The sequence below is a fragment of the Selaginella moellendorffii genome, unplaced genomic scaffold, assembly GCF_000143415.4.
Source record: "Selaginella moellendorffii unplaced genomic scaffold, v1.0 SELMOscaffold_134, whole genome shotgun sequence".
Lineage (NCBI taxonomy): Eukaryota > Viridiplantae > Streptophyta > Lycopodiopsida > Selaginellales > Selaginellaceae > Selaginella > Selaginella moellendorffii.
Window position 1 is genome coordinate 207,923 of NW_003314395.1, and position 24,091 is coordinate 232,013.

General features: G+C 46.6%; 7 protein-coding genes across 11 annotated transcripts; 4 read left to right on the top strand and 3 right to left on the bottom strand.

The window, feature by feature from the left end:
- Nucleotides 1-358: 358 nt before the first annotated feature.
- On the top strand, nucleotides 359-1,921 carry LOC9661565 (spore wall maturation protein DIT1). Its single transcript, XM_002992334.2, has one exon. It carries the CDS (start codon nucleotides 359-361, stop codon nucleotides 1,919-1,921), a length of 1,563 nt encoding a protein of 520 aa, XP_002992380.2.
- A 536-nt stretch (nucleotides 1,922-2,457) lies between these two features.
- LOC9661566 (serine/threonine-protein kinase PEPKR2) lies at nucleotides 2,458-3,354 on the top strand. The gene has a single exon (XM_024666091.1). The coding sequence runs from the start codon at nucleotides 2,458-2,460 to the stop codon at nucleotides 3,352-3,354; it is 897 nt and encodes a 298-aa protein (XP_024521859.1).
- On the bottom strand, nucleotides 3,352-5,029 carry LOC9661567 (protein LSD1). Of its 3 annotated transcripts, none has more exons than XM_002992376.2 (7): nucleotides 4,595-5,029; nucleotides 4,201-4,314; nucleotides 4,027-4,140; nucleotides 3,860-3,969; nucleotides 3,734-3,808; nucleotides 3,606-3,677; nucleotides 3,352-3,551 (listed from the first exon to the last, which is right to left on the bottom strand). In XM_002992376.2, the coding sequence occupies exons 1-7, from the start codon at nucleotides 4,893-4,895 to the stop codon at nucleotides 3,510-3,512; spliced, it is 828 nt and encodes a 275-aa protein (XP_002992422.2). In that variant the 5' UTR covers nucleotides 4,896-5,029; the 3' UTR covers nucleotides 3,352-3,509. The 3 variants fall into 3 exon arrangements, with proteins under 3 accessions (XP_002992422.2, XP_024521841.1, XP_024521839.1); XM_024666073.1 differs by having other exon boundaries at nucleotides 4,027-4,314; nucleotides 4,595-4,917; nucleotides 4,982-5,019; XM_024666071.1 differs by having other exon boundaries at nucleotides 4,027-4,314.
- A 98-nt stretch (nucleotides 5,030-5,127) lies between these two features.
- Nucleotides 5,128-8,365, top strand: LOC9662122 (methylthioribose kinase). The gene is made up of 14 exons (XM_024666037.1): nucleotides 5,128-5,234; nucleotides 5,289-5,344; nucleotides 5,402-5,563; nucleotides 5,626-5,728; nucleotides 5,778-5,920; nucleotides 5,975-6,080; nucleotides 6,134-6,272; nucleotides 6,321-6,589; nucleotides 6,644-6,907; nucleotides 6,965-7,274; nucleotides 7,338-7,512; nucleotides 7,572-7,773; nucleotides 7,831-8,045; nucleotides 8,111-8,365. The coding sequence occupies exons 1-14, from the start codon at nucleotides 5,169-5,171 to the stop codon at nucleotides 8,274-8,276; spliced, it is 2,376 nt and encodes a 791-aa protein (XP_024521805.1). The 5' UTR covers nucleotides 5,128-5,168; the 3' UTR covers nucleotides 8,277-8,365.
- LOC9661569 (ATP-citrate synthase beta chain protein 1) lies at nucleotides 8,060-11,176 on the bottom strand. The gene is made up of 17 exons (XM_024666038.1): nucleotides 10,992-11,176; nucleotides 10,824-10,926; nucleotides 10,697-10,762; nucleotides 10,515-10,638; nucleotides 10,317-10,451; nucleotides 10,196-10,256; nucleotides 10,054-10,130; nucleotides 9,843-9,998; nucleotides 9,658-9,786; nucleotides 9,467-9,599; nucleotides 9,282-9,409; nucleotides 9,124-9,229; nucleotides 9,001-9,077; nucleotides 8,881-8,951; nucleotides 8,542-8,826; nucleotides 8,384-8,489; nucleotides 8,060-8,318 (listed from the first exon to the last, which is right to left on the bottom strand). Exons 1-16 carry the CDS (start codon nucleotides 11,089-11,091, stop codon nucleotides 8,414-8,416), a joined length of 1,827 nt encoding a protein of 608 aa, XP_024521806.1. The 5' UTR covers nucleotides 11,092-11,176; the 3' UTR covers nucleotides 8,060-8,318; nucleotides 8,384-8,413.
- Nucleotides 11,177-11,328: 152 nt separating this feature from the next.
- On the top strand, nucleotides 11,329-12,570 carry LOC112343112 (E3 ubiquitin-protein ligase RING1-like). Its single transcript, XM_024666040.1, has 2 exons — nucleotides 11,329-11,773; nucleotides 11,846-12,570. The coding sequence occupies exons 1-2, from the start codon at nucleotides 11,461-11,463 to the stop codon at nucleotides 12,439-12,441; spliced, it is 909 nt and encodes a 302-aa protein (XP_024521808.1). The 5' UTR covers nucleotides 11,329-11,460; the 3' UTR covers nucleotides 12,442-12,570.
- LOC9662123 (40S ribosomal protein S23) lies at nucleotides 12,484-15,829 on the bottom strand. 3 transcript variants are annotated; one of them, XM_024666039.1, is made up of 10 exons: nucleotides 15,728-15,829; nucleotides 15,526-15,681; nucleotides 14,651-15,470; nucleotides 14,379-14,470; nucleotides 14,186-14,327; nucleotides 13,202-14,131; nucleotides 13,070-13,151; nucleotides 12,953-13,011; nucleotides 12,841-12,895; nucleotides 12,484-12,767 (listed from the first exon to the last, which is right to left on the bottom strand). In XM_024666039.1, the coding sequence occupies exons 3-10, from the start codon at nucleotides 14,957-14,959 to the stop codon at nucleotides 12,661-12,663; spliced, it is 1,776 nt and encodes a 591-aa protein (XP_024521807.1). In that variant the 5' UTR covers nucleotides 14,960-15,470; nucleotides 15,526-15,681; nucleotides 15,728-15,829; the 3' UTR covers nucleotides 12,484-12,660. The 3 variants fall into 3 exon arrangements, 2 of the variants coding, with proteins under 2 accessions (XP_024521807.1, XP_002992424.1); XR_002991172.1 differs by having other exon boundaries at nucleotides 12,706-12,767; nucleotides 12,953-13,022; nucleotides 15,728-15,828; XM_002992378.2 differs by lacking the exons at nucleotides 12,484-12,767; nucleotides 12,841-12,895; nucleotides 12,953-13,011; ... (2 more) ...; nucleotides 14,186-14,327; nucleotides 14,379-14,470 and having other exon boundaries at nucleotides 15,019-15,276; nucleotides 15,344-15,470; nucleotides 15,728-15,825.
- Between the last annotated feature and the right edge of the window lie 8,262 nt (nucleotides 15,830-24,091).

Below are 24,091 nucleotides of genomic sequence, written 5' to 3' on the forward strand. Positions count from 1 at the left end.
TTTGCTTGACTCTACGTTTATGCTTCCGCTTGATCACACATTATAACACGTCTTTTTTCTTTGTTAAGTTTAGGAAACTAGCATACCAGGCTATCCTTTTTGGATGCAAGTCTCAATCGAAATAGACGTGATTTATATATACAAGACAACAATTCTGCCATACGCGACCCCATGCTCGTCCTCGTCAGAATTGGACGGCCAGACCTTCTATAAAGAAGAAGACGAGGCAAATCCAGCATAGCAATCCAGAATCCCTTTAGCCAGTGCTCTCAGTGATCTACCACGAGCAATATTGCAAGTTTGGGTTAATACCGAATTCACAGCACTGCTACGTCGATCTATCCATTCTATGGTATCTATGGCCTATCCAAAGGACAAGATTGCCTTCTTGTATATCCACACAGAGAGTGGCGAGCTTGCCTTCATGTCACAGTCTGCATCGCAATATGTCCCAGTTACCGGCACCCGGAGTGATTTCACGTTTTCTTCCATTGTTGCAAGCAGCAGTGCAGAAGATTTAGAGGAGGTCAAGAAAGGCACACGTTCCATTGCTCCGGAGATGAACAGGTACACCATTTCCATGATTGGAGCTGATTCCCGCACTTCCTGGGAAGGCACAGTCTATGAGAGATACATTGGCAATGGTTTCGAGGGTGTGGTTTTCACCCAGGATCCCAGCCAGGGTACTCTCCAGGAGGCTAGCGAGATGAGTTATCTGGCCTCTCTCCTGCTGGAAAACAGCGTCATGACCAGGGATTGTCTCCTGGAGCCCTTCACTTCACACACACCTCAAGAGGTGGACGACATCACCTCCCAAGTTGTGGACATCATCGAGAAGAATTACATCCACTTTCCAAACCACGACCAGTGGTTCACCAGTGGGGGCAAGCAGAGGTTTGCGGACAAGTTGAGTTACCACGTCGCAAGAAACATTCCGCTCGAGTTCATCTTGCCGGCTTTTCCAGTCAAGTCGTGTAATCCTGACAAGACACTGGGAATGTGCCCGGACAAAGCCGAGGAGCTGGCCATTTATTCCATGAAGATCGTGGCCGATCTCATCAAGGCAGTATACCCTCCAGGCGTGCACTACAACGTCGTCTCGGATGGCCATGTCTTCTCCGATCTCGTCGGCTCTGACGATGCTGCTGTGGAGTCTTATGGCGAGATGTTTTCGGAGATGGCACACAACTTGTATCCCGGCTTGGTCAGTTTCTTCCGCCTGGATGAGTTTCTGCTGGACAACCACAGCGAGGACAGCATTACGAAGCTTATATCCAACACCACCGTGGAACATCCCGTTGCTACCGAGCTCACCGCCAATGCAGAGAATGCCAGGCGAGCTCTCATGTGCTTGTTTGGATGTGACGAGTCAACTGTCACCAAGGAGATCAAGGATGACCCGGAGACTCGCAATCTTTATCGTGGCTTCTCCAGATTCATGCTCGAGGACTTGTACGAACACAAGAGCTGCAAGAACCTTCCGTCAAAGTCGGCCAAGAAGAAGCTGTGTAGCCAGGTTGCCTTCCTCATGATCCTTAGGAACCGTGCCTTCTCGGCCATGGTGGAGTGGCTCTTCCCGTTGCAGCTGCGCATCTCCATCCACCCACATCCAAACAGAGGCCCTAAGTATGGCATCAACATCATCCATTCTTCTCTAGTGGCAGCACAGCGATCCTCCGAGGAGAAGAACTTCCACATCCCAACCCCATGGCACAATGCGGTGGTGGAGCTGGCTGATGGCAAGTTCATGCTGCTGCATTCCAAAGTCATCCGAGGTTCAAGTGTGCATGCTGGAGAAATGGCATGTGAGCAACTCCAGTTGAGTCAACAGTTGCTTCTCAAGCGTGAAGGCTATAGAATGATGCTGATGAGATATCCAGATGGTAGACCCAGCCACTACAAGCAAGTCTGCGTCTGCTAAGTTGCTGTTTGATTCTTTCAAGGTTTTGAGTAAATTTCCTAAGTCTAAGCCCATTCTTTTAATAAAAAATGAGTACATACCATTTTTGTTTACTATTGCTATTGCCGCCATGCAGAGACAAGAATAAGATACACCATGTTGATGTCCCTAATGATCAAAAGAATATCTTCGCCCCTTCAAGTATGATATCCATGCTTTGCATTACCTTATCCTGCAAGGAAATATTTGAAAAGATGCCAGAGCGCAATGTGGTCTCCTGGAACGCTATGTTAACAGCATATGCCGAGAACGGGCAGCTGGAAGATGCGGTTGGTACAACCGGATGTGTTCTCCTGGACGACGCTTTTAGTGGCATATTCGGAGGCAAGGAATATTGTCTTTGGGAGTGTGAGGTCCAACAGAAACGTTAAAGATCTTGTATTGCATCACAAGATCCAGATCTCAATCTCTATATTTACGCTCGAATCATAATCCAATGTGCCTTTTTAAGATTCAAAGGCAGCCGCCTTTTAGGTCATACCAATCCTTTAATCGCCATGACTGTGTGGAGAGCGGTCGAGACTGGTGAGTTGGTTGTGAGCGAGGAGCTCTCGTCGTTGAGGAAGATGTACGATGTGGGTTTTGAGCTTGGAAAGGGAGGGCAAGGCACTGTACACCTTGTAAGCTTTAGAATGGGTGGTAAGTTGCTAGCGGCTAAGAGCTTCGAGAGGTCGGGTGAGAGAGAGAAGGAAATCATGCTCAAACTCAACGGTTGCCATGGTACACTAGAGATCTACGACATGGTCGAGGAGGAGCGCAAGGGCCGCTGGTGGGGATCCCTAATCTTGGAGCTCTGCTCGTGCACGCTCCGGGACAGGCTCAAGATGGTGGGGAGGCTGGCGGATGACGAGGCGGCGTTTGTGACCAAGAGCCTGGCCGAGACGCTGAGGGAGATGCACAACCTTGGGGTGGTGCACAGGGATATGAAGCTGGAAAACGTTTTGCTGACGCATCCAGCGCAACCTTACGAGGTGAAGCTGTCTGACTTTGGGGTTGCGACTGACCGGGCCGACGAGATGCACCACCTTTGTGGCACCCCTGGGTATATGTCGCCAGATGTTCTCAGGGCTGGTGAGGGCGGATGGCCGAAATACTACACTCAAGCGGTGGACGTTTGGGGGCTCGGACTCATTCTATATGAGCTCCTTAGCGGAAGGGTGGCGTTCCCTGAGTACCACTCTGATTATGTGGAGTTATTGCTGAAAAGCGTGGACAATGTGGAGTTTGCATTGGATTGGAGTGATGTGACGAGCGAGGCAAAGGATTTGATCATGGGGATGTTGGAGGTTTATCCGAGCCGGAGGCTGACGGTGGAGCAAGTGCTTGGTCACCCCTGGATCGTGAACAACACCAGCGAGCTGTTTACCAGGAACTTTATTTGCAAGATTATGTAAGAACAAGACACAAAGAAACTGTATGTACATTATACATTATCATGTAAAATGTACATAGCAGAATGGATTCCATGTAGTAAGAACAAGACAAAGCTATAATCTATTTAACGATTCTTCCGTAATCATTTCTTTCGATGATTGTATATACATTTGTTTCATTTCTTCTCCGTTGCAACGCCCACGACGACGTTGCTCACCTGTTATCAAGCATCCTCGTTACATGGTCGCAGGATCAAAACGCACGGACGTACCAGTTTTCCACTCTCGTCAATCGTCATCGGGTTTTCAACGACGACTGTCTGAGGCTGTGGTCGAGGCTGCGGCTGCACAAGCAACAAGAACAGCAAATCATTCTCCAGAAACTGCAAGGAATAGTTACCAATTCCTGAGTTTGGAGCAGCGGCATGTATGGAGGAGGCGTGTGCGGCGGGAAAGGAAACCTCACATTGCTCATCTGTTGGCGAGAGAGATCAGAGAAAAACACACCGATGGAAAGGATCCTTACAGTGATTGGTGTGATGTATTGGCACAAAGCGCATTTCACCGATTGTGCCCCGAACGCATAAACAAGCGTTGTGCTGCATCCTCCACAGTTTACGTGCGCTATCTGGTTCGCTGCGAGGAAGAGAAAAGATATCTCAAGGACCGGAAAAATCTACAAACTTAACTTACCATCCATTGCAACGTTTACTGTGTGGCAGCACGAGCACTGAACGCTCGTCGCTCCACGGATGTAGAGAAGCAAAGTCCGACATCCTCCACACACAAGTTGTGCCATCTCTGGTCCTGGACGTTCACAACTAGAAACCCAGACATCCGCAATCCAAAGGAGGAAGTGGAACATACCTTGCGGTGAAACTGGCGTGATGCAGCTACACAGAGCACACCGGACGTTGGTTGCTCCATGTGGATATATGAGAAGTGTTCTACAGCCACTGCAAATCAACTGGCTTTGAGCACCTGGAAGAATTTACATCAGGTCACTATTCTAACAATGATTCAGTAAGAACTGCTATAGACAGCGATAACTATTCTATCAAGCAATGAAAGTAACAAGAACTCTTCTATCAGGGAACGAAAGTAGCAAGAGCTAAGAACAATTCTACCAAGCAATGCAAGTAACAAGAACTCTTCTATCAGGTAACGAAAGTAGCAAGAGCTAAGAACTATTCTACCAAGCAACGAAAGTAGAAATAGAACGAATGGCATCTATTCTATCGATCGAGACCAATGAACAAACCTGGAAGAGGAAGGAATGGGAGAAGAGGAGGATGTGATGGATATGGCGCGATAGGAACGGGCAGAGAAGGCGGCGTCCATGGATTGCTCCTGATCAAGCTGCTGCTGCTGCTAGAACCAGCCAAATTGTTGGCGGCGCTGGTATCAGCTTCAGCAGGCGATCCAGACGGCGCCGCCGAGCTCCCCAATCCCGCCCCTCCCTGCGCCGCTACTAGCACCGCCGCGGCAGCCTCATTCTGATCCGGTGGAGGAGGCGCGTCGCCCCCGCCTCCAGCGATCAACGCACTGTTGCCGCCGAGCATCTTCCTCGCGAATCATTATCCTCTGGAGAAATACAGCGAGAGAGATGAATGGAGGTGGAATCACAGCGCGCTAGGGCGGTAGAGACCTTGGAAGAAATCCTCGCGCATTGCTCATCATTGCTAGGGTTCTTGGGCAGCCGTTGAAATCTCCTTTTTCGCTACTTGCTGACGTGTCCTTCTTTAGTGTAAATATCATGTTCTTTCTTACATTCCTGTCTTATGGTGTCCAGGACACTACCACTACACTGGGTTTATTTAGGGTTCTTCCTCGCGATGGAAGGCGATGGCGCGTTGCGAGCGATCGTCTACAATCGGGGCAGCTTGCGCCTTCTTGACCAGGTGTGGATTGGATGCGAGCGACACTAAGCCCGAAATTCTCTGTTTTCTTGGCAGAGGGAGCTCCCTTTCAAGATTGTGTACCTCGATGTGAACGATTCCGGCACTGGATGGTTAGAATCGATGATTCTTTCCGCGAGGGATCTCTGAGTGAGGTGTGATTTTGGCAGGAAAGCAATTAAAGATATGGTTGTTCGTGGAGCTCCGGCGATTGCCATTGCCGCAGCCTTGTCTTTGGCTGTGGAGGTCCACAATCTTCGCCCTGGCAAGGTCACGACTCCGCAAGACGCTCTCCTCCTTTTGCAGAAGCGTCTCGACTATTTGGTTTCGAGGTACGTATGATTCATTGTTCCTTCCTTTTTTCCACTTTGGAATCCTTCTTTTTCTTTTGTAGCCGACCAACAGCCGTCAATCTCGCGGATGCCGCAGAGAAACTTAAGAAAGTGGCTTCAGTGGCAGCTAGTACCGATAATGCTAGCGCACAGGATGTGTTCCAGGTACTCGAGCACTTTGTCCATCCACATTGTGATCCATCCATGGATGCAGGCATACATTGAAGCCGCGGAGGCTTTTCTCGAAGAAGACGTCTCTTCCAACAAAGCGATTGGGGACTACGGCTCGGCGTTTCTTCTCAATGGAGCTGACGAGTCTCGCAAGCTGGCTGTTCTAACGCATTGCAATACTGGGAGGTGAGAACGACCTCTTTTGCGTGTTTTACGTAACACTTTCTTACTTTCCTGCAGTCTTGCTACTGCCGGGTATGGGACAGCTCTGGGAGTCATTAGAGCTTTACACTCGCAGAACCGCTTGCATACGGCATTTTGTACAGAAACAAGGCCGTACAACCAGGTGCGAAAGACGTCTCGTAGAACTTTGTATTGGTGGTAATCGATAATTAGCAGGGATCGCGATTGACAGCCTTTGAGCTGGTGCACGACAATATCCCCGCCGTGCTCGTTGCAGACTCTGCAGCAGCGTCGCTTCAATCTTCCGGGCGTGTGGATGCTGTCATAGTTGGCGCTGACAGAGTTGCGGCGAATGGTAAAGCCTAGCATTGTGTTTCATCTCCGTGATTTTTTGTTTCTTCAGGTGACACCGCAAATAAGATTGGAACGTACAGTCTGGCTGTGTCTGCCTCGCGCCACGGGATACCGTTTCTCGTAGCAGCGCCATTGACTTCGGTGGATTTGTCTATCTCGTCCGGCGACCAGATTTCTATCGAGGAGAGGTCAGCTTTGGAACTGACTCATACTCAGGGTGGACAAGGACATCGAGTTGCTGCCGAGGGAATATCGGTGTGGAATCCGGCGTTTGATGTAACACCAGCAGCCTTGATCTCCGCCATCATAACTGATAAGGTACATGTCACCCGCCATGCAACTAAAGCGAAAGTGATGTTTTTCTACGTGCAGGGTGTCATTACGAAAGCTGATGAATCCGGCACCTTTGACATTCCTGCATTTGTGAAGAGCTTAACAACAACCGCTCCCGGAAAAGCCACCAGTTTTCGTCCCCTGAGCGAGAACACTGTGGCAGATTACGTGCAAAGTGTTTCGCACCTTGCGAAGCGACTTGGGGGTAGTAAACAAGACTGGGCGGTTAAAGAAGTTGGAGATGGCAATCTCAACTTTGTCTACATTGTTACGGGTGCAAGCGGCTCTTTCGTCTTAAAACAGGTAAGATTTATCGCAGCATTCATCCATTACAATGGCTCTTGTTTTCTCCATCCACAGGCCCTTCCTTATGTACGATGTGTTGGCGATAGCTGGCCATTGTCACTGGAGCGTGCTTATTTTGAAGTTACGGCTTTGCAAGAGCACGGAAAGCACTGCCCAGAACACGTCCCGGAAGTGTATCACTTCGACCACCCGATGGCATTGTTTGCAATGCGCTATCTAGCGCCGCCGCATATCATTTTGCGGAAAGGACTAATCGCTGGAACGAAGTATCCCTTACTGGCGGAACACATGTCGGACTACATGGCCAGGACGTTGTTCAACACTTCGCTTTTGGCAACTTCTACAACTGAACACAAGGCGGCAGGTTATATCCTCGTTTCTTTTCTTTTTTTTTCCATTCACCTTGGAATCACGTCGTCATGTGCAGTCGCCAAGTTCTGTGGGAACGTCGAGCTTTGCAGATTGACAGAACAGGTGGTCTTCACGGAGCCGTATATGATCGCGTCAAACAATCACTGGACAACACCTCAGCTAGATGAGGACGCTAAGTCCATCCGCGAAGATGATTATTTAAAGCTCGAGATTGCCTCGCTGAAGTCCAAGTAAGCCTTTCGTGCTTTCTTTTGCACAGCACCTACATTCATTCTGCTGTTGTTTGCAGGTTTTGTGAAAAGTCACAAGCATTGATTCATGGAGACTTACACACGGGATCAGTGATGGTCACTCAGGAGTCGACACAAGTGATTGATCCAGAGTTCGCATTCTACGGGCCAATGGGGTTTGACATTGGAGCCTTTCTCGGGAACCTTGCTCTTGCGTACTTTTCACAAGACGGTCATACGTCTGACAACAGCAATAGAGATGTAAGTCACTGCTCAAACTTGCAAGGCCTTTAACGCAAACGTCCACCGCTTCTTCAGGAATACAAAGAATGGATATTGAAAGTTCTACAGGATACCTGGAATTTATTCAAAGAGAAGTTCCTTCTCTTGTGGACAGACAAATCCCAGAGCATGGGCGACGCATATCCGGCTGGCGTTTACACGTCGCTTGAGACTCATAAACTGGCCCAGAAGATTTATCTCAGGGACTTGTTCGAAGATGCGCTGGGTTTTGCCGGGGCAAAGATGATAAGGTAACAACAATAAGTTCTTTCGTAAGCTTTGTAAATCTTTGTTAACGTAAACTTTGTGCAAGCAGGAGAATCGTGGGCATTGCACACGTAGAGGATTTCGAATCGATCGAAAACCCAGAGTTGCGGTCACAATGTGAAAGACGCGCGTTAAATTTTGCAAAAGATTTGCTCAAGACGAGATCCAAGCTCGCGTCAATTGAGGAAGTAATTCAGCTTATCAGAAAAGTGTGAGATAACAATCATACAATCAAACTGCCAACGTACTCAGCTTTCCTGAAAATAAACCGAAAATCGAAATAAGAAATAGTTGAGAACTTCAAGCGTGGTGATTCACTTACCAGCTTAATTATATTAGTGGAAGAGAAAATTTACTTTGCGTAAAGCACGTCTTCCCAAGGATGTCTGTAGAGTGGCTGTTTTAATCTCTTTTGATCGAAGGTATGCCTGGCAAAGCACGCGTTGTAAAAATGTGAAAGAAAAGAAGAATCAGCCATACCCGATCAAGCCGATAGTCCTAGCAAGAACAAAAAGTCCGTTGAGGTATCCGATTCCTACGATCTCATCTATTTCCTGCTGGCTGAACATTGCGCAGCTCGCGAGAAGATCTAAGAAGAGCGAGCCAATGGCACCGTCCACGTTGAGCACCAAGGTGTTCGACTTGGATAGTGTGTAGCTCTCGACACGAACTGCATACTCCATGTACTTGACCGACGGAAAGAAAGTTCGGCCATAGTGCTGGAGTAGCTCAACCCTCTTGTCACGATTGTCACCTCTCTTAATTCTGCAGGTATGAAGTATAAGAGATCATATATTTCGAGAACACAACGACAAGTACCTGTGACCAATCCCTGGTACACGAATTCCTTTCTTTTTCATGGACTCCACGAAGTCATATGGTGTCAAGTTCTGTAGAACACGCACTGTGACGAAAAAATAGAAGAAGAGAGGGTTCCACCTTGTCGTAAGCATCTTTGAAGTAGCGGGCTGCATCATCAATAGCTCCGCCAAAACGAGGTCCTATTGTAAGAAGGCCTGCACAAGAAAATAGTTGTAAAAATACCGATGGAGTCACACGAACCTGAGACTAGAGATGATACTAGATCCTTGCCAGCACGGGAGGTTACAATCGTATTGTGCGCGCCAGAAACGCAGGGACCATGGTCTGCACAGAGGATGATACACATCTGCAAAATTTGAACGAAGATTTAAACGCGAGTCTACAAAGACAATACATGCCTCAATGAATTTTGTGCAGTATTTTGGAAGGCTTCTCTTGAACCAGAGCAACGATATTACGTCACCAAGGCCATAGTCCTTTTCAATGATTGTGGAAATTTGTACACCAGCGTAAGTTGGTTCATCACCTTCAGGAATAACAGGCGAATTATTAGCTCTTTAGCCTTCCATAGTTTCTAACGAACCTCTGTCATCGCAGATTGTAGAGACAATGTGCGTCGGAGCTCGAACTTTTCCGTTCTTCACAGCAACGTGAAGATCTTCCGGCACGGTTGGCGGTTTTGGCTCGGGAGCGGGAACAATTGTCTGGTTCGAAACCTGAGATATGGACAACAATACGTAGGATTTGGAATCGGAAATAGTACTTGAGAAATACCAGTTTGTCGTATACGCCTTTGACAGCACTTTCCAATCCTTCGTATGACGTAGGCACAATTGCACCGGCCTCTTGAAGGGCCTTATTCTTTCCCTGTGCTGATTCCATATCACCACCGCTTTTAGCACCCTACAAACGCGAAAGAAGGCAGTGACGTAAACGAGAATCGGTCTTGAAGCACTTACGGCATGTCCAAATTGCACTTCTGACTTGAAGAGTTTGGCACAGGTTCCACTGACCCACGCGACGACAGGTTTCGTCACTTTGCCTTGCTTCAATGCCTCAACCAAAGAATACTCGTCCCTTCCGCCTAATTCTCCAAGCACTACGATCATCTTGATCTGTAAGGAGCAAAATCAAACACAAACACAGCAACCTTTATGATCGCCTGCTTACCTGGGGGATGTTGTTAAATCGTAGTACATGATCTGAGAGAGTTGACCCAGGATAAACATCCCCACCGATAGCGATTCCTGAACAAAAACTAGATTTCGTCAAACTCAATGCAAACTCAAACTCAAATGCTTGATAGACATACCTTCATAAAGTCCATCAGTTACACGCGCTATGACATTGTACATCTCGTTAGACATGCCACCCTGTGAAAAGAAAAGTCGTTGTCAATCAGAGGAAAGATCCATTTTTCCAAATCATTTTACCGATTTTGAGACGAAACCAACTGATCCGGGCCTGTAGAGTTTGGACTGGATTATGTTCTCTAAGGTACCAGCCGTGTCTCCGATTTTGAAAGCTCCGGCTTGGATGCCTCCCACTGTAGCAGGACCAATCACAACCTGAGTATAATTCATTCCATCAGAAACAAACAAACGTAAAAAACAGGAATTTTTCGTTACTACTTTGTGATTTAAGGCAGCAAACGCAATGAGCTTCTTTGTGTCAGCTTCCGGAACTCCTTCCGCTATAATCACGATCACACGAATTGTAGACTGCTTCAGAGCGTCCATGGACGACTGAAAGGCACTGCAAGGGCCAAGAGAAAGTAAAGACCAACCAAGGAACCAAAAAACAGATCTATCACCTTCTAAACGATGCAAAATTGATGAACACATCCGCCACTGGATGAGCTCTACACGCAGCTTGAACACTAGAAGAAAGAACGAGGAAACCAATCCACAATGTGATCCATCCAATCCAAAGTTACATACCTCCCATAGACAGGAACAGCGATCTCTTCTTGCCCGAAGAAGAGCTTCTGGAATCCATCCGATCCGGGATTGACAATGCCGGCCACGGAAGGAATCTCGCGGCCTGGAAAGAAATCGAATGAGAGATCGATGGACAAGGGAGAGAATTCTCGAGCCGCCTGACATTACCGCACAAGAAATCGTAGTCGAGCATTCGCTGCACGGGGCTCTGCTTGTAGTTGTAGAAGAGCGCCTGCGTCGTCCGCGAGAAGAGCTGCCCCGTCGCCATGGGAGCTAGCTAGGGCAATACGATCCCTCCCCCGCCCCAAAGCGCGCTCGCGACTCGCGAGTCAGCGATCCCAGACCTAAAAACTGTATCGCATTCTCGCGAATTCGAGCTTTAAGAACGATTCTCGCGAGTGACGCCAAACGCATGCTTGTATACCAGCCCGTCAAAATGGAAGGAAAGAAGGGTCTCCGGCTCGATTCCAGAGAGCTACCTATAGAGGAGCTACCTTTAGGGTTCTTGAGTAGGGGTAAAGAGGGAAACGATCCCTCTTGTAGGTAGTGCGCAGTCGAGGGATCCGGGCGGCGCGTGGATTCACGCGGCAGCTCTACATTTTTCGATTTCTAGGGTTTCTCGAGCAGGGAAGGAGCCATGTCGGCATACGCAGAGTCTTATCAGCCGGCGGTGACGCATTTCTGCCACGGGTGTAATCTCTCGGTGCGCGCAGTGACCACGGACGATGTGATCTGCCCGTTTTGCCAGGGGGGTTTTGTGGAGGAAATCTCTAGCGATGAGGAAATTCCGGTGGCCGCAAGCACGAATTCCGCCCCTGGCAGCGCCGCTCCTCCTCCTCCTCCTCCTCCTCCTCCTCCGCCAGGGCCAGGATCCACAGCGCCTGAGTATCCACCCAGAGTTATTCCACAGCGCCATATGTTTATCCAAACGTTGACAGCCTTGATGCAAGGTTCTTCAATCTTTTTTTTTTGGTTTTCTTCCATGCATTGTTTACGCTGTTCTTTGCTTTGCCTCTTCCCAGGTGGTGGAGTTGGGAACGTAGAGTTCGTTGTGGACCATGTCGGCAACCAGGGTTTCGTTGCCGACAATGGCGCCAACCCGGGCTCGCGCCGCACGTTTGGCAACTTTGGGGACTACTTCTTTGGCGCAGATTATGATCACCTTCTCCAACAGCTTGCCGAGAATGATTTAAACCGCTACGGCACTCCGCCCGCGTCCAAGACAGCAGTGGAAGGCATGCCGACTATGAAGATCACAGACGAGCACCTGGCCCAGGATTCCGCTCCGTGTGCGGTTTGCAAAGACGAATTTGAGTTGGGAACAGAGGTCCGCGAGATGCCGTGCAAGCATTTGTACCACCCGGACTGTATACTTCCTTGGCTCAAGCAGCATAACTCGTGTCCGGTGTGCCGGTTTGAGTTAGCGACGGATGATGCAGATTATAACCAAGCTCGGATGCCTGGGACTGCTGGCAGTGGCGGAGGAGGTGGTCGCAGGGGCCGAGAATTTCTCCGGGGCCATCCGTATCGGGTCCCAGTGCCTCCATGGCTATTGGGGAGTGAAGCGTCTGGGTCTGGGGGTGGCGAGGAATATGATAGCTTGCGGGATGTGGACTAAGCTCTTGATGTCATCTGATTGTTTTTTCCTACAGTACCTAGCTGCAGCAGCAATGTTTCATTTCTTACATTTGGCACAAGAGGGACACTATAAATGTAAATTGCATCTGTCAAACGAGGATCTTCTTCTCCTAGTGTTATCTGCATTCTACTTGTTGAGAAGGTAAGAGGTTTGTGAGGGTGGCAGTCTTTGTACACTGTCAAGAGCCTTCTGGTTATACTACTTTCGAGCCTTCTTCTTTCCCTTCTCCGTGACATCCCAAGCAGCAGAGCACAGCTTCTGCTGCAATTGCCGCTTCTCCGTGGGAGGCTTGAAGTTGAAACAGCCTGGAAGGAAGCCATCAAACCACAAAAGAGTGAGAACAAGATGGATGAATCTCCAAGCTTTTGCTGTGATCACCTGTGTCCGAGGGAGTCTCCTTAAAACCATCAAGGATTGCAATGATGCCTCCGTCCTGCAACGAAGAGGAGAAGCCGGTTCGGGAACCAAGAGGATCAAGAAGCAGCCTTACCTTGTCGTGAGCTATGGTCTGATTTCTCCAGTACGCCAGTGGAGGTACAAGCAGCCTTCCTGTAAATGTTCTAGAGCCGTCACCGAAATGATCCAGCTTTTATTCGAAAGTGCTTACCACTCCTGGAAGTCTTCAAACCATAAGCCTCGATCACCTCGTCTTGCTTCACACGGGACGCTGGCAGCGGCGGGGGCACATTCTGCGAACACATCAAGTCAGGGACATGCACAAGGAAAAGATTGGACTTACGGAGGAGCGCTTTGGTCTCCGCTTGGTACGTTTCGACTGGGCAGTAGACGCCCCGGCTTCAATCTGGTTGTTAGTGCCAGAGACCACCTGCTGTTTCATGCTATCCTGTCCCACTTCTTGAGGAGTAGCAAGCAACTCTGATCCTGCTTGCTCAGTTTGCTCACGAGCCTCTTTATCTTCCTCGATAGAGCTCGGCTCTCCCGAGTCCACTGGAGGTGGTGCCGGAGCTTCCGCTTCCTCCTGTGGAAGCTTGTTCTTCCTAGGCCGGCCACGCTTTCCTGACGGCTTCGACAAGGGCCTCTTCCGTCCCCTCGCCGGTGATGGCTTTATGCTCTTCCGCTGCTCGGCAATGGTGTCGTTGTTTTCAACCACGGACTCGGCCCGGGCCTCGACGGTATCTCTCGGCTTTGGGCTCGGCGGCTTCTCGGAACCTGGCCGTTCGTGGACTTCAGCAGCCACGGTATGTTCCGGAGATCCGGCACCTGCTTGTTTCAGAGTAAGTTCTGCCACTGTACGTTCTCGAGTTTCTGTTCCCACGTCTTGTTCTCGCTCTGTCCCGAAAAGTTCCTCCACGATGGCTTCGGCAGCAACATCAGCCTCACCTTCGGCAACCGGTTCTTTGCAAGTAATCTCTGCAACAGTAGCCACCTCATTCTGGACCTCAGTCACTACTATAATAGGTTCTGTGTCGCCATGAGCAACGGTAGTCTTCGTCTCCACACTTGGCTCTTTGCTGACCACTTGTGTTTCTGTTGTTGGTGATGCGGCTTGACTCTCACTCGCAGCTGCCCCTTTGCTGCTACAGGGACTTGATCCCCCGAGCGAGCGCTTAGTGTCGCCGACTTTCTTGGTCATTCTCGAGACTTCGGTGTCGTCTTGGAGAACTCTCTCCCACGTACACGGGAAACCGGAATAGAATATATCAGCGACCTGAAATTTGCAGTAAGAACCAAGTGAAGGAACAGCCAAACTAGACCAGCTTACCCAGGCTGAAAACCCATTGGCAATAGTTGTTTCCTCGTCCATGGACCCCATCAAACGAACCTCAACTCCATCACAAGTTTTCAGTCTGCTCTTGTCAGTGCGCTGGGCAATCGGGCCAGTCTTTACGAATTCCGAGTCCATCCTAAAGCATAGAATGCTCAACAAGTATCCCGATAGCAAATGAAGAACTTACCCGTACTGAAAGCCACCCAAGGCTACTTGCAACCTTCCGGACGTAGTGTCGGATTCTTCGAGCTTGATAAGAAACCATTTGTGCAGAACGATCTGGAAAGAACGATAGAACAACTCAAAAACCAGCAAAGAGAAAACCGGACGACAAAAAAGACAGAGCTTTCCACAACCAAACTCTACCTGGAATTTTTTAGAACCCCTCCTATCTCCTCTCTTCTTAAACAAACCCACTCAAACAAGCAAAATCTCCCAGAACAAAGATCTCTAGCAAACCTGGTTCTCCGGTCGATATCTCGGCATGGAGCACGGCCACCGCCACAAAGAAGCCCTGTCGCCAGTACTACAAGGAGGAGACTCCACTGCGATATCCCTCCGCAGCGTCATCTCCCGCTTGAGCGGCGTGGCCGGGAAGAGCATCCCGCCACCGCCGCAGCCACTCCAGTGCCCAGATTCCGCCGCCGCTCCTCCCGCCTCGCAAAAGAATTTGTGCGATTTGCCCCTGTACTCGTGCTTCGTGGCGCACGAGTGGCAGGAGCAAGCCTGCTGCTGCCGCGGATCCATGGATCTCCGCGACGGGATCATAGCGCGCGCGCGCCCGCCCCTGCTCTTCACTAAAACCCTACTCCACTGTCAAAGGCTTGGACGTAAACCCAGTCTTGCTATTACTAGAAAAAGTAAACGCCCTTGTTTGTGGAATCTCGTTAACAAAAGAACAACATTGGAGGGGATCAAAACGAATCTTTTCGAGCTCGAGGCTTCTAAGACCGTGGCTTCTCCTTCTTCTCCTTGAAGAGCGCTAGAAGCGAGACTCCAGAGACCTTGACGACCTTGAATCTCACTCCGGGGATATCTCCCACTGCGTGACCCTTTCGCCCGAATCCAGCGATGAGCACTTCGTCCTGGGGAGTTGGATCCAACCGGTGAGATGCGAGCGAAGATCAAGAGGATCTGGAGCAAGAAACTTACATTCTCTTCGATGTAATTCAAGCAGCCATCGTTGGGGACGAACGCCGCGATCTTCTTGCCGTTTTTGATGAGCTGAACTCTCGCGCATTTTCGAATGGCGGAGTTGGGCTGCTTGGCCTCGATACCACTGCGCGAAAACAGATCAATCGAGGGAAATCGAATCGAGAAGCGACTTTGCTTACATCTTCTCGAGGACAATCCCCTTGGCGTGGGACGAGCCCTGGAAGGGCTTCTTCCACTCGTTGCCGAGGTTGCGCTTCTTGTAGGATTTGTCCGCCCACAATTGCGCCCGGCGGTGGTTCTTGAGCTTACGACCGGCTCCCTGTCCGCGCGTCTTCCTGAAGAACAGCTCGGATCAAACAATGGATTCTAGAGCTGGCTTACCCCATGGCTCCTCCTCCTCCCTGCGCGGCGCTTTCGAAAGCAGTAAGCCCTAGAGAGCGGCTTCTAGGGTTAGGGCTTTACTGCAAAACCGCTGCCGTCGATCTGAAAATATTTGGTTTTGAAAGGACGGCCAGGATTTTTGTTGTATATACTATAAGATATTCTTTGTACGGCCTAGAATGAGGAAAGAACCATGCCTCAACTTTCAAAGGTAACCTTTCTTTTTCTTTTGAAGGGTTTGTTTGATATCTACTGTCTATTTTGAGAGTCTACTAAAAAAGTATAAATTTCAAAGTATAAAATGTAATTAAGAAGCTAAGCATATTATAACATTTTCAATGAAATATTTTTATTTCTATTTAATTCTCAGTTTCATATATTTACTAGCATTTGCCCAGCATATGTTGCCTAGTTAGCAAAATACTTTTTATATATTAAAAACGAAATTGGAATAGTATCAAAAAAACAAATATTGTATTCCACTTTGAAAGAAGAATTGGGTGAATATAAAAATCAATTCTTGTAAACTTAATAATATAAATATTTACAACAAAATAAGTAAGAATAAATATTCATTAACAAAAATATTAGATACAAATTATTATTTGGAAATATGAATATATTTGGAAAAATACCCTACCCAGAAAAAGTAAAAATGAAATTTATATTATTAAAAATATGTTATATGTAAATTTTATTTCTAGTTGGGATAAACTTATATTAAGATTTTATCAAACAGAAAAGAATAATTACTAAGAATAATTATTACTCATTTTTATTAGCAAGACATTACTTAATTATGCTTTTTACTTAAACAATAAGTTTACATTAATATATTATGACCCATATCCAGTCAAGAAAATAATTACTAACAAAATATTTTGTAAATATATATGCTATAGAAATTGTAATTCCATAGTATTATGTACTAATAAACTATCATTACAGTTAGGAATAAGAATTTAAAATATTACAGCTTTAATCAAGTGTTGCATACATTATCTTAGTTTTTCTGAATGAGCTAGATTGTAAGTAGCTAGGGCTATATAAAAAAAATATAATATATACTCCTATTGTTGATGCTTGAAATTTTGATCATGATCCTACACATTTATAAAACTACATCTATAAAACTAAGTCAACCCACATTTGATATACTATTATTTGGTGTTGGGTTTAATATGTTATAGTGATATTTAAATAGGCTATCGAATATATTTTAGTTTATTCTTACAAAATAAGATTATCCTAGAATACAGTTTTCTTATTATATTTACAAATACTGTTAACTTAAATTATAAAATTTCATTGTGACCTAAAATATTCAAAGATTATAATAATTTATAAAATAGAATAAGTTTAGATATGTGAGTGCATGGAATATGGAAAAGGAATACAGAAATGTGAATATCAATTAGCCCAAAAACCCTAAGCGAGTGGTCCGAATTAAAACCAATCTGACAACTACCATAATCCCACTATGTTAATATTAATATACGGCATCATAGCTGTATACTTGGCCCTCACATCATCCCCTCCTCTCGGAATAATGGAAGACTATTAGGGTTCTCTTGTAGACGGGTTGGGATCTGGAGGAACATTAGGAGGAGGCATCGGCAGATCTGTAGGTGGTATTAACTGCTCATGATCCCTTTGTATGAAACGTTTCAATCGCTGCACATGCACAATCTCTAGAGGATCAGCCTGCTGAACATCATGCCAAACCTTATAAACTTGTGGTCTAACTTGCTGCAACACTTGATATGGTCCTTTCCACTGTGCAAGGAGCCCCTTAGATAAACCACATACCATAAGATGGGGAAAACAGACTAACACCAAATCATTCACATTGTACTCCGCAGGTGGACAATGATAAAAGTTGTACCGCCATTGTTGTCCCACTTGTACGCAGCCTAAGTGTTCGGCAGACTCCGTTCGGACAAGTGGAAGAATGCTCATCAAATACTGATCCCATGACCTAGCATCTGCAGGTCGTGGCAATCGCAAAGGTAAACCCCGCTCCATTGGTAATATTGGATCATGACCATATAGGAGTTTATATGGTGAAGCACCTATAGAACTCTACACCTTTGTGACATATCCATACCGAAGAGACGGCAAATAACCATTCCAATTCGAATGCTAAAAGTTCACATACTTCGCAATCATCCCCTTGAATGTCCAAACGAGCCGTTCCACCAGACCGTCTGATTGTGGATGATAAACACTCGTGAAAGTGTGGCATATCCCTAACCAAGACATCAAAACATGAAATGCCTCAACCATAAATCCAGGACCATTATCCAAAAGAATCCATTTAGGACAAGAATGTTGGAACACCACTCGATTAAGGACGAAGTATCTAACAGCAGTTGCAAAGGTGTTAGCAAAAGCACCAATTTCCACCTAACGAGTCAAGTAGTCAGAAGCAATAATAACATACTCATTATCAGTAGTTGACCGTGGGAAAGGTCCCATAAGATTAAACGCCACCAACTCAAATGGACGGGAAACTGCAATTGACTCCAACCGTCCTTCCGCAGCTTGAGGGGGAGTAGTACGAGCTTGGCACCAAACACAACTACGCACATACTGAATAATATCACATCGCATCTCCAGCCAATAAAAAGACCTACGCAGCTTCTCGGTTACACAACGATGTCCCATATGCCCACCTAGAACAGGAGAATCATGGTAGGCATGGAGAAACTGCGGAATAAAGATAGAAGGCACCACCAGCCATAAATGATTATCAGGATCCATCCCCACAAAATAAAGAAGGCCGTCTTCAAGGTGATATTGAGAATGTAAATGCCGAAAAGGCAAGTCATCAGCAAGTGATGCAAGATTCTCAAACCCATCTTGAAGCCTTCGAATCCATGGCTTAATCTTTTGAGCCTCGCAAACCTCATCAAGAGAAGGTAGATCTTGCTTTGCGCCTTGTGGACACTAAACGTCAGGTACAGCAACTGCCAATGGCACAGAATCCTCGTCTAGAAAATCCATAGAGGTTGGAACAATAGGCTTATCAGAAACATGAGAAGAGAATGAAAAAGGAAAAGGAGCTCGAGAAAGGGCATCAGCATCAGCCATAGAATTCCCTAGATGATGAACAACATCAAAATCATATATCTGAAGTTTCAAAACCCATCGAGCAGAACGATCAACCAAGTTCTCCTGCTTCAATAATGAAGTAACAACAGCATAATCACTTTCAAGTAACATTCGAGAATAGATATACATGAAGTTTCTCGAAACCCCAAACTGCTGTTAAACACTCTTTCTCTATCGTGGAGTAGTTCATTTCCGCTAATTGTAATGTACGGCTTATATACGCAATGGGATGGTGCTAACCAGGCACATTTGAGCTCTCTTGCATCAACACACCTCCAAGACCAAAGTCAGAAGCATCCATGTGTAAAATAAAAGGTCGAGTGTAGTCAGGATATGCCAAAACGGGAGGAGTTGTCAATAGCTCTTTGAGATCCCCGAATGCCCGCTCACAACCTGGAGACCAGATGAAAGATGATGTTGATGACTTCAGCAACACTTGCAATGGTGCAGTGCAATAAAAAAGATGATCCACAAAACGACCGAGATACTGCACCTTGCCCAAGAAGCACTGCACATCATTCACACACTTCGGAGTAGGGAACTTTAGAACAACCACAAGATTGTCAGGATCAACTTGCAAACCCTCACGAGAAATACGGTACCCAAGATAAGTTGCATCCTTGGACCCAAACACGCACTTCGACCGCTTCAGCTTTAAACCAATGTTGCGTAGCCGATCCAACACTTTACACACATCACAAATATGCTCTTCTCACGTCCCTTTCGTGAATCAAGACATCATCAATGAAGTCAGCAGTCACCTTTGGCATATCACAAAGAACTTCGTCTATCATCCGCTAGAAAGTTGTTGGAGCATTTGTAAGCAACCAAAGGGAACGACTTGAGAGACGATCCATGAGGTTCAAATATAGAAGGAAAGGGCCCATGAATAAGAGTGCACCCTCTTTTCCAATCAGTTAAGGGTCTTGGGATATTTGGGGTTAAGCGTCCTTGGGTTTGAATAGTACTAGGCTGGGTGACTTGCTGGGAAGTCCAAACTCATGAGCTTACATTTGGTATCGAAGCGGTCTCGGGTCCAACTCTATTGGTTGGCTAAGAGAATCACACCACATATTGATTGACATCTGGCTGGTCCATTTGGTATCGGAGTGGTCTCGGGTCCGACTCTGTTGGTTGGCTAAGGGAATCACACCACATGTTGATTGACATCTGGCTGGTCCAGTTTGCTCCCGCTGGGCTCGACCCGAGGGGTAGGGTGTCAAGAGAGCGGGGCTCTCGGGAGAGCTGCGGCTCTCAGCTTCCGTTCACGAGGGCGTGAACTTGCAGGGAAGCGTGGTGGATTGTAAACAACCAAAGGGAATGATTTGAAAGATGATCCGTTAGGGTTCAAAGATAGAGGGAAAGGGTTTATGAACAAGAGTGCACCCCCTTTTCCAATCGGTTAAAGGTCTTGGGATACTTGGAGTTAAGCGTCATTGGGGTTGAATAGTACTGGGCTGGGTGACCTCCCGGGAAGTCTAAACTCAAAAAGCTTACATTTGGTATCAGAGCAGTCTCGGGTCTGACTCTGTTGGTTGGCTAAGGGAATCACACCATATGTTGATTGACATCTGGCTGGTCCAGTTTGCTCCCGCTAGGCTCGACCCGAGGGGTAGGGTGTCAAGAGAGCAGGGCTCTCGGGAGAGCTGCGGCTCTCAGCTTCCGTTCACGAGGGCGTGAACTTGCAGGGAAGCGTGGTGGATTGTAAGCAACTAAAGGGAACGACTTGAGAGACGATCCATGAGGTTCAAATATAGAGGGAAAGGGCCCATGAATAAGAGTGCACCCCCTTTTCCAATCAGTTAAGGGTCTTGGGATATTTGGGGTTAAGCGTCCTTGGGTTTGAATAGTACTGGGCTGGGTGACCTCCCGGGAAGTCCAAACTCAGGAGCTTACAGCATTGTTCAAACCAAACGGCATCACCAATAACTCATACAAACCAAACGATGTACAAAAAGTAGTCTTAAGAATATCTTCTTCAACCATCGGTACTTGCCAGTACCCAGAAGCAAGATCTAGCTTAGTGAACCAACGACTTTGGCCCAGACGATCCAAAAGATCAGCAGTGTGAGGAAGAGGGTACATATCCGGGATCGTCACTTCGTTTAATTGACAATAGTCAATGCAGAAATGAATACTCCCATCAGGTTTTGTCACAAGATGAGGTTCACATGCCCAAGGACTTCGCGACTTTCGAATAACACCCTTCTCCAACATTTCCTTGACGTTTGCACGTAAAATCTTGATCTCCATAGGTGACTGACGACGAACAGGAATCTTGATTGGACGAGCATCCCCGATGGAAATCGGATGACGTGTGGCAATCTTGGCCCCAGACGATAAGTCAAATTCAAAGAGATCAGAATACTCCTTGATAAGCTGGTCAACAGCTGCAACACAAAAATCATCAGAGGGATCGGAAAAGGGAAGAGCAGAATAAGATGGAAACACAGGAGGAAATAGTGGGGGAACAAAGGTAATAGAAGCAGAGGTAGAAATACAGGGACGAAGAGGTACGGAAGTGAGAGGAATGGATGAAACATAAAGAAGTATGAGACAAGGGGGAAAAGCCTCAAAGTCAAACTTGGCATGATTGTGCTGCAATCAATCCATATTAAGAATGAGGTCAAAAGCTTGACTTGGCACCACCCGCAACGATTGCAACTCAAGCTCGAGATTGTCCACACACACAACCAAGTCCACCTCATCTTGTGCACATGCATGTGTACGGCCGTTGCCATAAAGAATGAAAACTGAATCCGCCGCACAACACAAGTGTAGACAACAACGTGTGGCAATAGGTCAAGCAATAGAAGATAAACTCGAACCTGTATCAACCAACATGGAGAGAATAATAGGAGACCTCTTGTTATAAAAACGAGCTTGGAAAGTAAACACTGGATGAACCAATGCCGAGTGAACCCCTTGATGATACTCCCGAAAGAAAGATGGAGAGGTCACTAACTTATTTGCACAAGGTCCCTTTGTTACTCGCACGACTCCCCATTTCCCGGATGCACCTCGATGTCCAAGCCTTCCACTGCAGCAGCACCAACGAGACGTTGCTGACGCCAAGGTCTCCACCCAGGAAATGGAGGTTGCCAATCCAAAAAGCGCCGACAACATTGATAAGTATGACTAACTTCATCACATGCCTAGCAATGAACATCATGGCCACGACCACGTCCTCGCCTTTATCCTTGGACTCGAGTAGCAGCAGCATCAACCTCCATTGGAACAGGACCATCACTCATAGGAAATGGAGCTGAAGGACGTGTAGCGAAAAGTGGAAGAGGTGATGTCTCATAACGTTGTGCCAAGCGAAGAGCATCATCAAGGGTGGCAGGAGTAAGTGCATGCATAAATCTGACAAGATTTTGACGAAGTGCTGACCATAACATTCCTAGCTTGATCCACTCCGACATATTGGGCTCTGTATGAAGCAAAAGACTTCGGAAATGAACGCCAAATTGCATCATTGACTTAGATGGCCCTTGGCGAAGATGATGCAATTATTGGAAGGCATCATCACAATCATCGGCATGTCTGAAGGCGCATTTGAAGATGTCCAGAAGAACACTCCAATCCCCACAAGTGGCTGCGCTCAATCCATTGTACCACTGCAACACCGTCCCTTGGAGACACATGGGGAACTCACGCAAACATTGAGCATCATCCTAAAAATGATATGTGGCAATCACTGTGAAGTGATTGAACCAATGGTACACATCATCCCCAAGATTCCCATGAAAGAAGTCTGGCCGAACACAAGGATTGGCACCAAGAGCAAGAGAAGTTGGACCACATGCTGTGAATGCCGCCATTAATTGAGTTTGGTTGGTCAATTGCAAGCATATAGCATCAAACAATTGAACCAACTGCTGCTCTAAAGTCAAAGGGGGAGATTGCTGATCTACCATGAAGATGAATGAAAAAGAAAGAGCAAAAGAAGAGAAATGACAAAAAGCTGGAAGGAAATGGTAAATCTAGACAATGCAAAAAACTAAATCTAAACCAAAATCCTGAAAGGAAAGAACAAAAGAAAGGAAATGAAAAAAGTTAGATCTAGACAATGCAAAAGTTAGATCTAAACCGAAATCCCAAATCTAAGCACTCTCCAAGGACAATCAAAGATGCCCCTCATCTCCACCAATGTGAGTGCATGGAATATGGAAAGGGAATACAGAAATGTGCATATCAATTAGCCTAAAAACTCTAGCTTATATACAAGAGCAACTGGTCCAGATTGAAACCAATCCAACCGCTACCAAAATCCCACTACACTAATATTAGTATATGGCATCATAGCCATACACTTGGCGATAAAGTTGATTAATTTATTAGTAAAGCATTAAAAATGTTCACTTAAAAATAAATATTCATAAAGGTGTTTAATGGTAACTGTTAACCTCATGTTTAAAATGTAAGTTTCATGCCCATGTCATTACTATAATTGCCCGATCAATACATCATTAATAATCATTACAAAGAAGAAAAACATATGAGAGCTCTTCTCTAGTGGCCACGCTCACTTCTGTTGTCATTGGCGGAGGTGCCGTTGCTGCCGCTAGGGGCTTGGGAGTGGATCTAGAGCCCGCAGCTCCAAATCTGCTGTTGGCAGGGATTGGGAGCCGCAATTTCACTAATGTAGTGCATTTTATTTCTCTCCCCTTAAGCCAACTGGAAAAAGAGCAATTGCTTGATGAGAGAGCCTTTAGTGGCTATTTTATCCCCATTTATCCCCCAAGGTTCCAAGGATCCACGGTGACAGTATATCTAAATCTTATTGACTATTGACTAACAACCCTTACTGAGCCAAGGGGAACCAACACCTCCATTTCCACACTAAATCTACCAATCCTTCTATTGTGTACATTCGTTCATGGATACTCCACACAAGAGGAAGGACATACGCATGGATGGATATTCCACACAAGAAGAAGGAGATAGTACATTCGTTCATGAATACTTCACACAAGAGGAAGGACATATGCATGGATGGATACTCCACACAAGAGGAAGGACATAGTACATTCGTTCATGGATACTCCACACAAGAGGAAAGACATACGCATGGAAGGACATACGCATGGATGGATACTCCACACAAGAGGAAAGACATATACATGGATAGATACTCCACACAAGAGGAAGGACATACGCATGGATGCCCAATATGTATGATTTCAAATTTAGGGGTAAAAATATACTTTGCTCAAGGATATATTATATTTTTAAGTAGTCACTAAT

Bases quoted from the DNA above. Each gene is read 5' to 3' on its own strand.
- LOC9661566 (XM_024666091.1), top strand. From the start codon at position 2,458: ATGACTGTGTGGAGAGCGGTCGAGACTGGTGAGTTGGTTGTGAGCGAG.
- LOC9661567 (XM_024666071.1), bottom strand. From the start codon at position 4,895: ATGCTCGGCGGCAACAGTGCGTTGATCGCTGGAGGCGGGGGCGACGCG. The intron at 3,970-4,026 runs GTAAGTTAAGTT...TCTTCCTCGCAG, and splicing joins AGTAAACGTTGCAATGGATG to CGAACCAGATAGCGCACGTA. The intron at 3,678-3,733 runs GTAACTATTCCT...TTGCTTGTGCAG, and splicing joins TGCTCCAAACTCAGGAATTG to CCGCAGCCTCGACCACAGCC.
- LOC9662122 (XM_024666037.1), top strand. From the start codon at position 5,169: ATGGAAGGCGATGGCGCGTTGCGAGCGATCGTCTACAATCGGGGCAGC. The intron at 5,921-5,974 runs GTGAGAACGACC...ACTTTCCTGCAG, and splicing joins ACGCATTGCAATACTGGGAG to TCTTGCTACTGCCGGGTATG. The intron at 8,046-8,110 runs GTAACAACAATA...TTGTGCAAGCAG, and splicing joins GCCGGGGCAAAGATGATAAG to GAGAATCGTGGGCATTGCAC.
- LOC9661569 (XM_024666038.1), bottom strand. From the start codon at position 11,091: ATGGCGACGGGGCAGCTCTTCTCGCGGACGACGCAGGCGCTCTTCTAC. The intron at 8,827-8,880 runs GTACTTGTCGTT...TCATACCTGCAG, and splicing joins GTACCAGGGATTGGTCACAG to AATTAAGAGAGGTGACAATC. The intron at 8,490-8,541 runs GTATGGCTGATT...GTGCTTTGCCAG, and splicing joins AGGACTATCGGCTTGATCGG to GCATACCTTCGATCAAAAGA.
- LOC112343112 (XM_024666040.1), top strand. From the start codon at position 11,461: ATGTCGGCATACGCAGAGTCTTATCAGCCGGCGGTGACGCATTTCTGC. The intron at 11,774-11,845 runs GTTCTTCAATCT...GCCTCTTCCCAG, and splicing joins GTTGACAGCCTTGATGCAAG to GTGGTGGAGTTGGGAACGTA.
- LOC9661565 (XM_002992334.2), top strand. From the start codon at position 359: ATGGCCTATCCAAAGGACAAGATTGCCTTCTTGTATATCCACACAGAG.
- LOC9662123 (XM_024666039.1), bottom strand. From the start codon at position 14,959: ATGATCCCGTCGCGGAGATCCATGGATCCGCGGCAGCAGCAGGCTTGC. The intron at 14,471-14,650 runs GTTTGCTAGAGA...CGTTCTTTCCAG, and splicing joins GATATCGACCGGAGAACCAG to ATCGTTCTGCACAAATGGTT. The intron at 13,152-13,201 runs GTAAGTCCAATC...ATGTGTTCGCAG, and splicing joins GGAGACCAAAGCGCTCCTCC to AATGTGCCCCCGCCGCTGCC.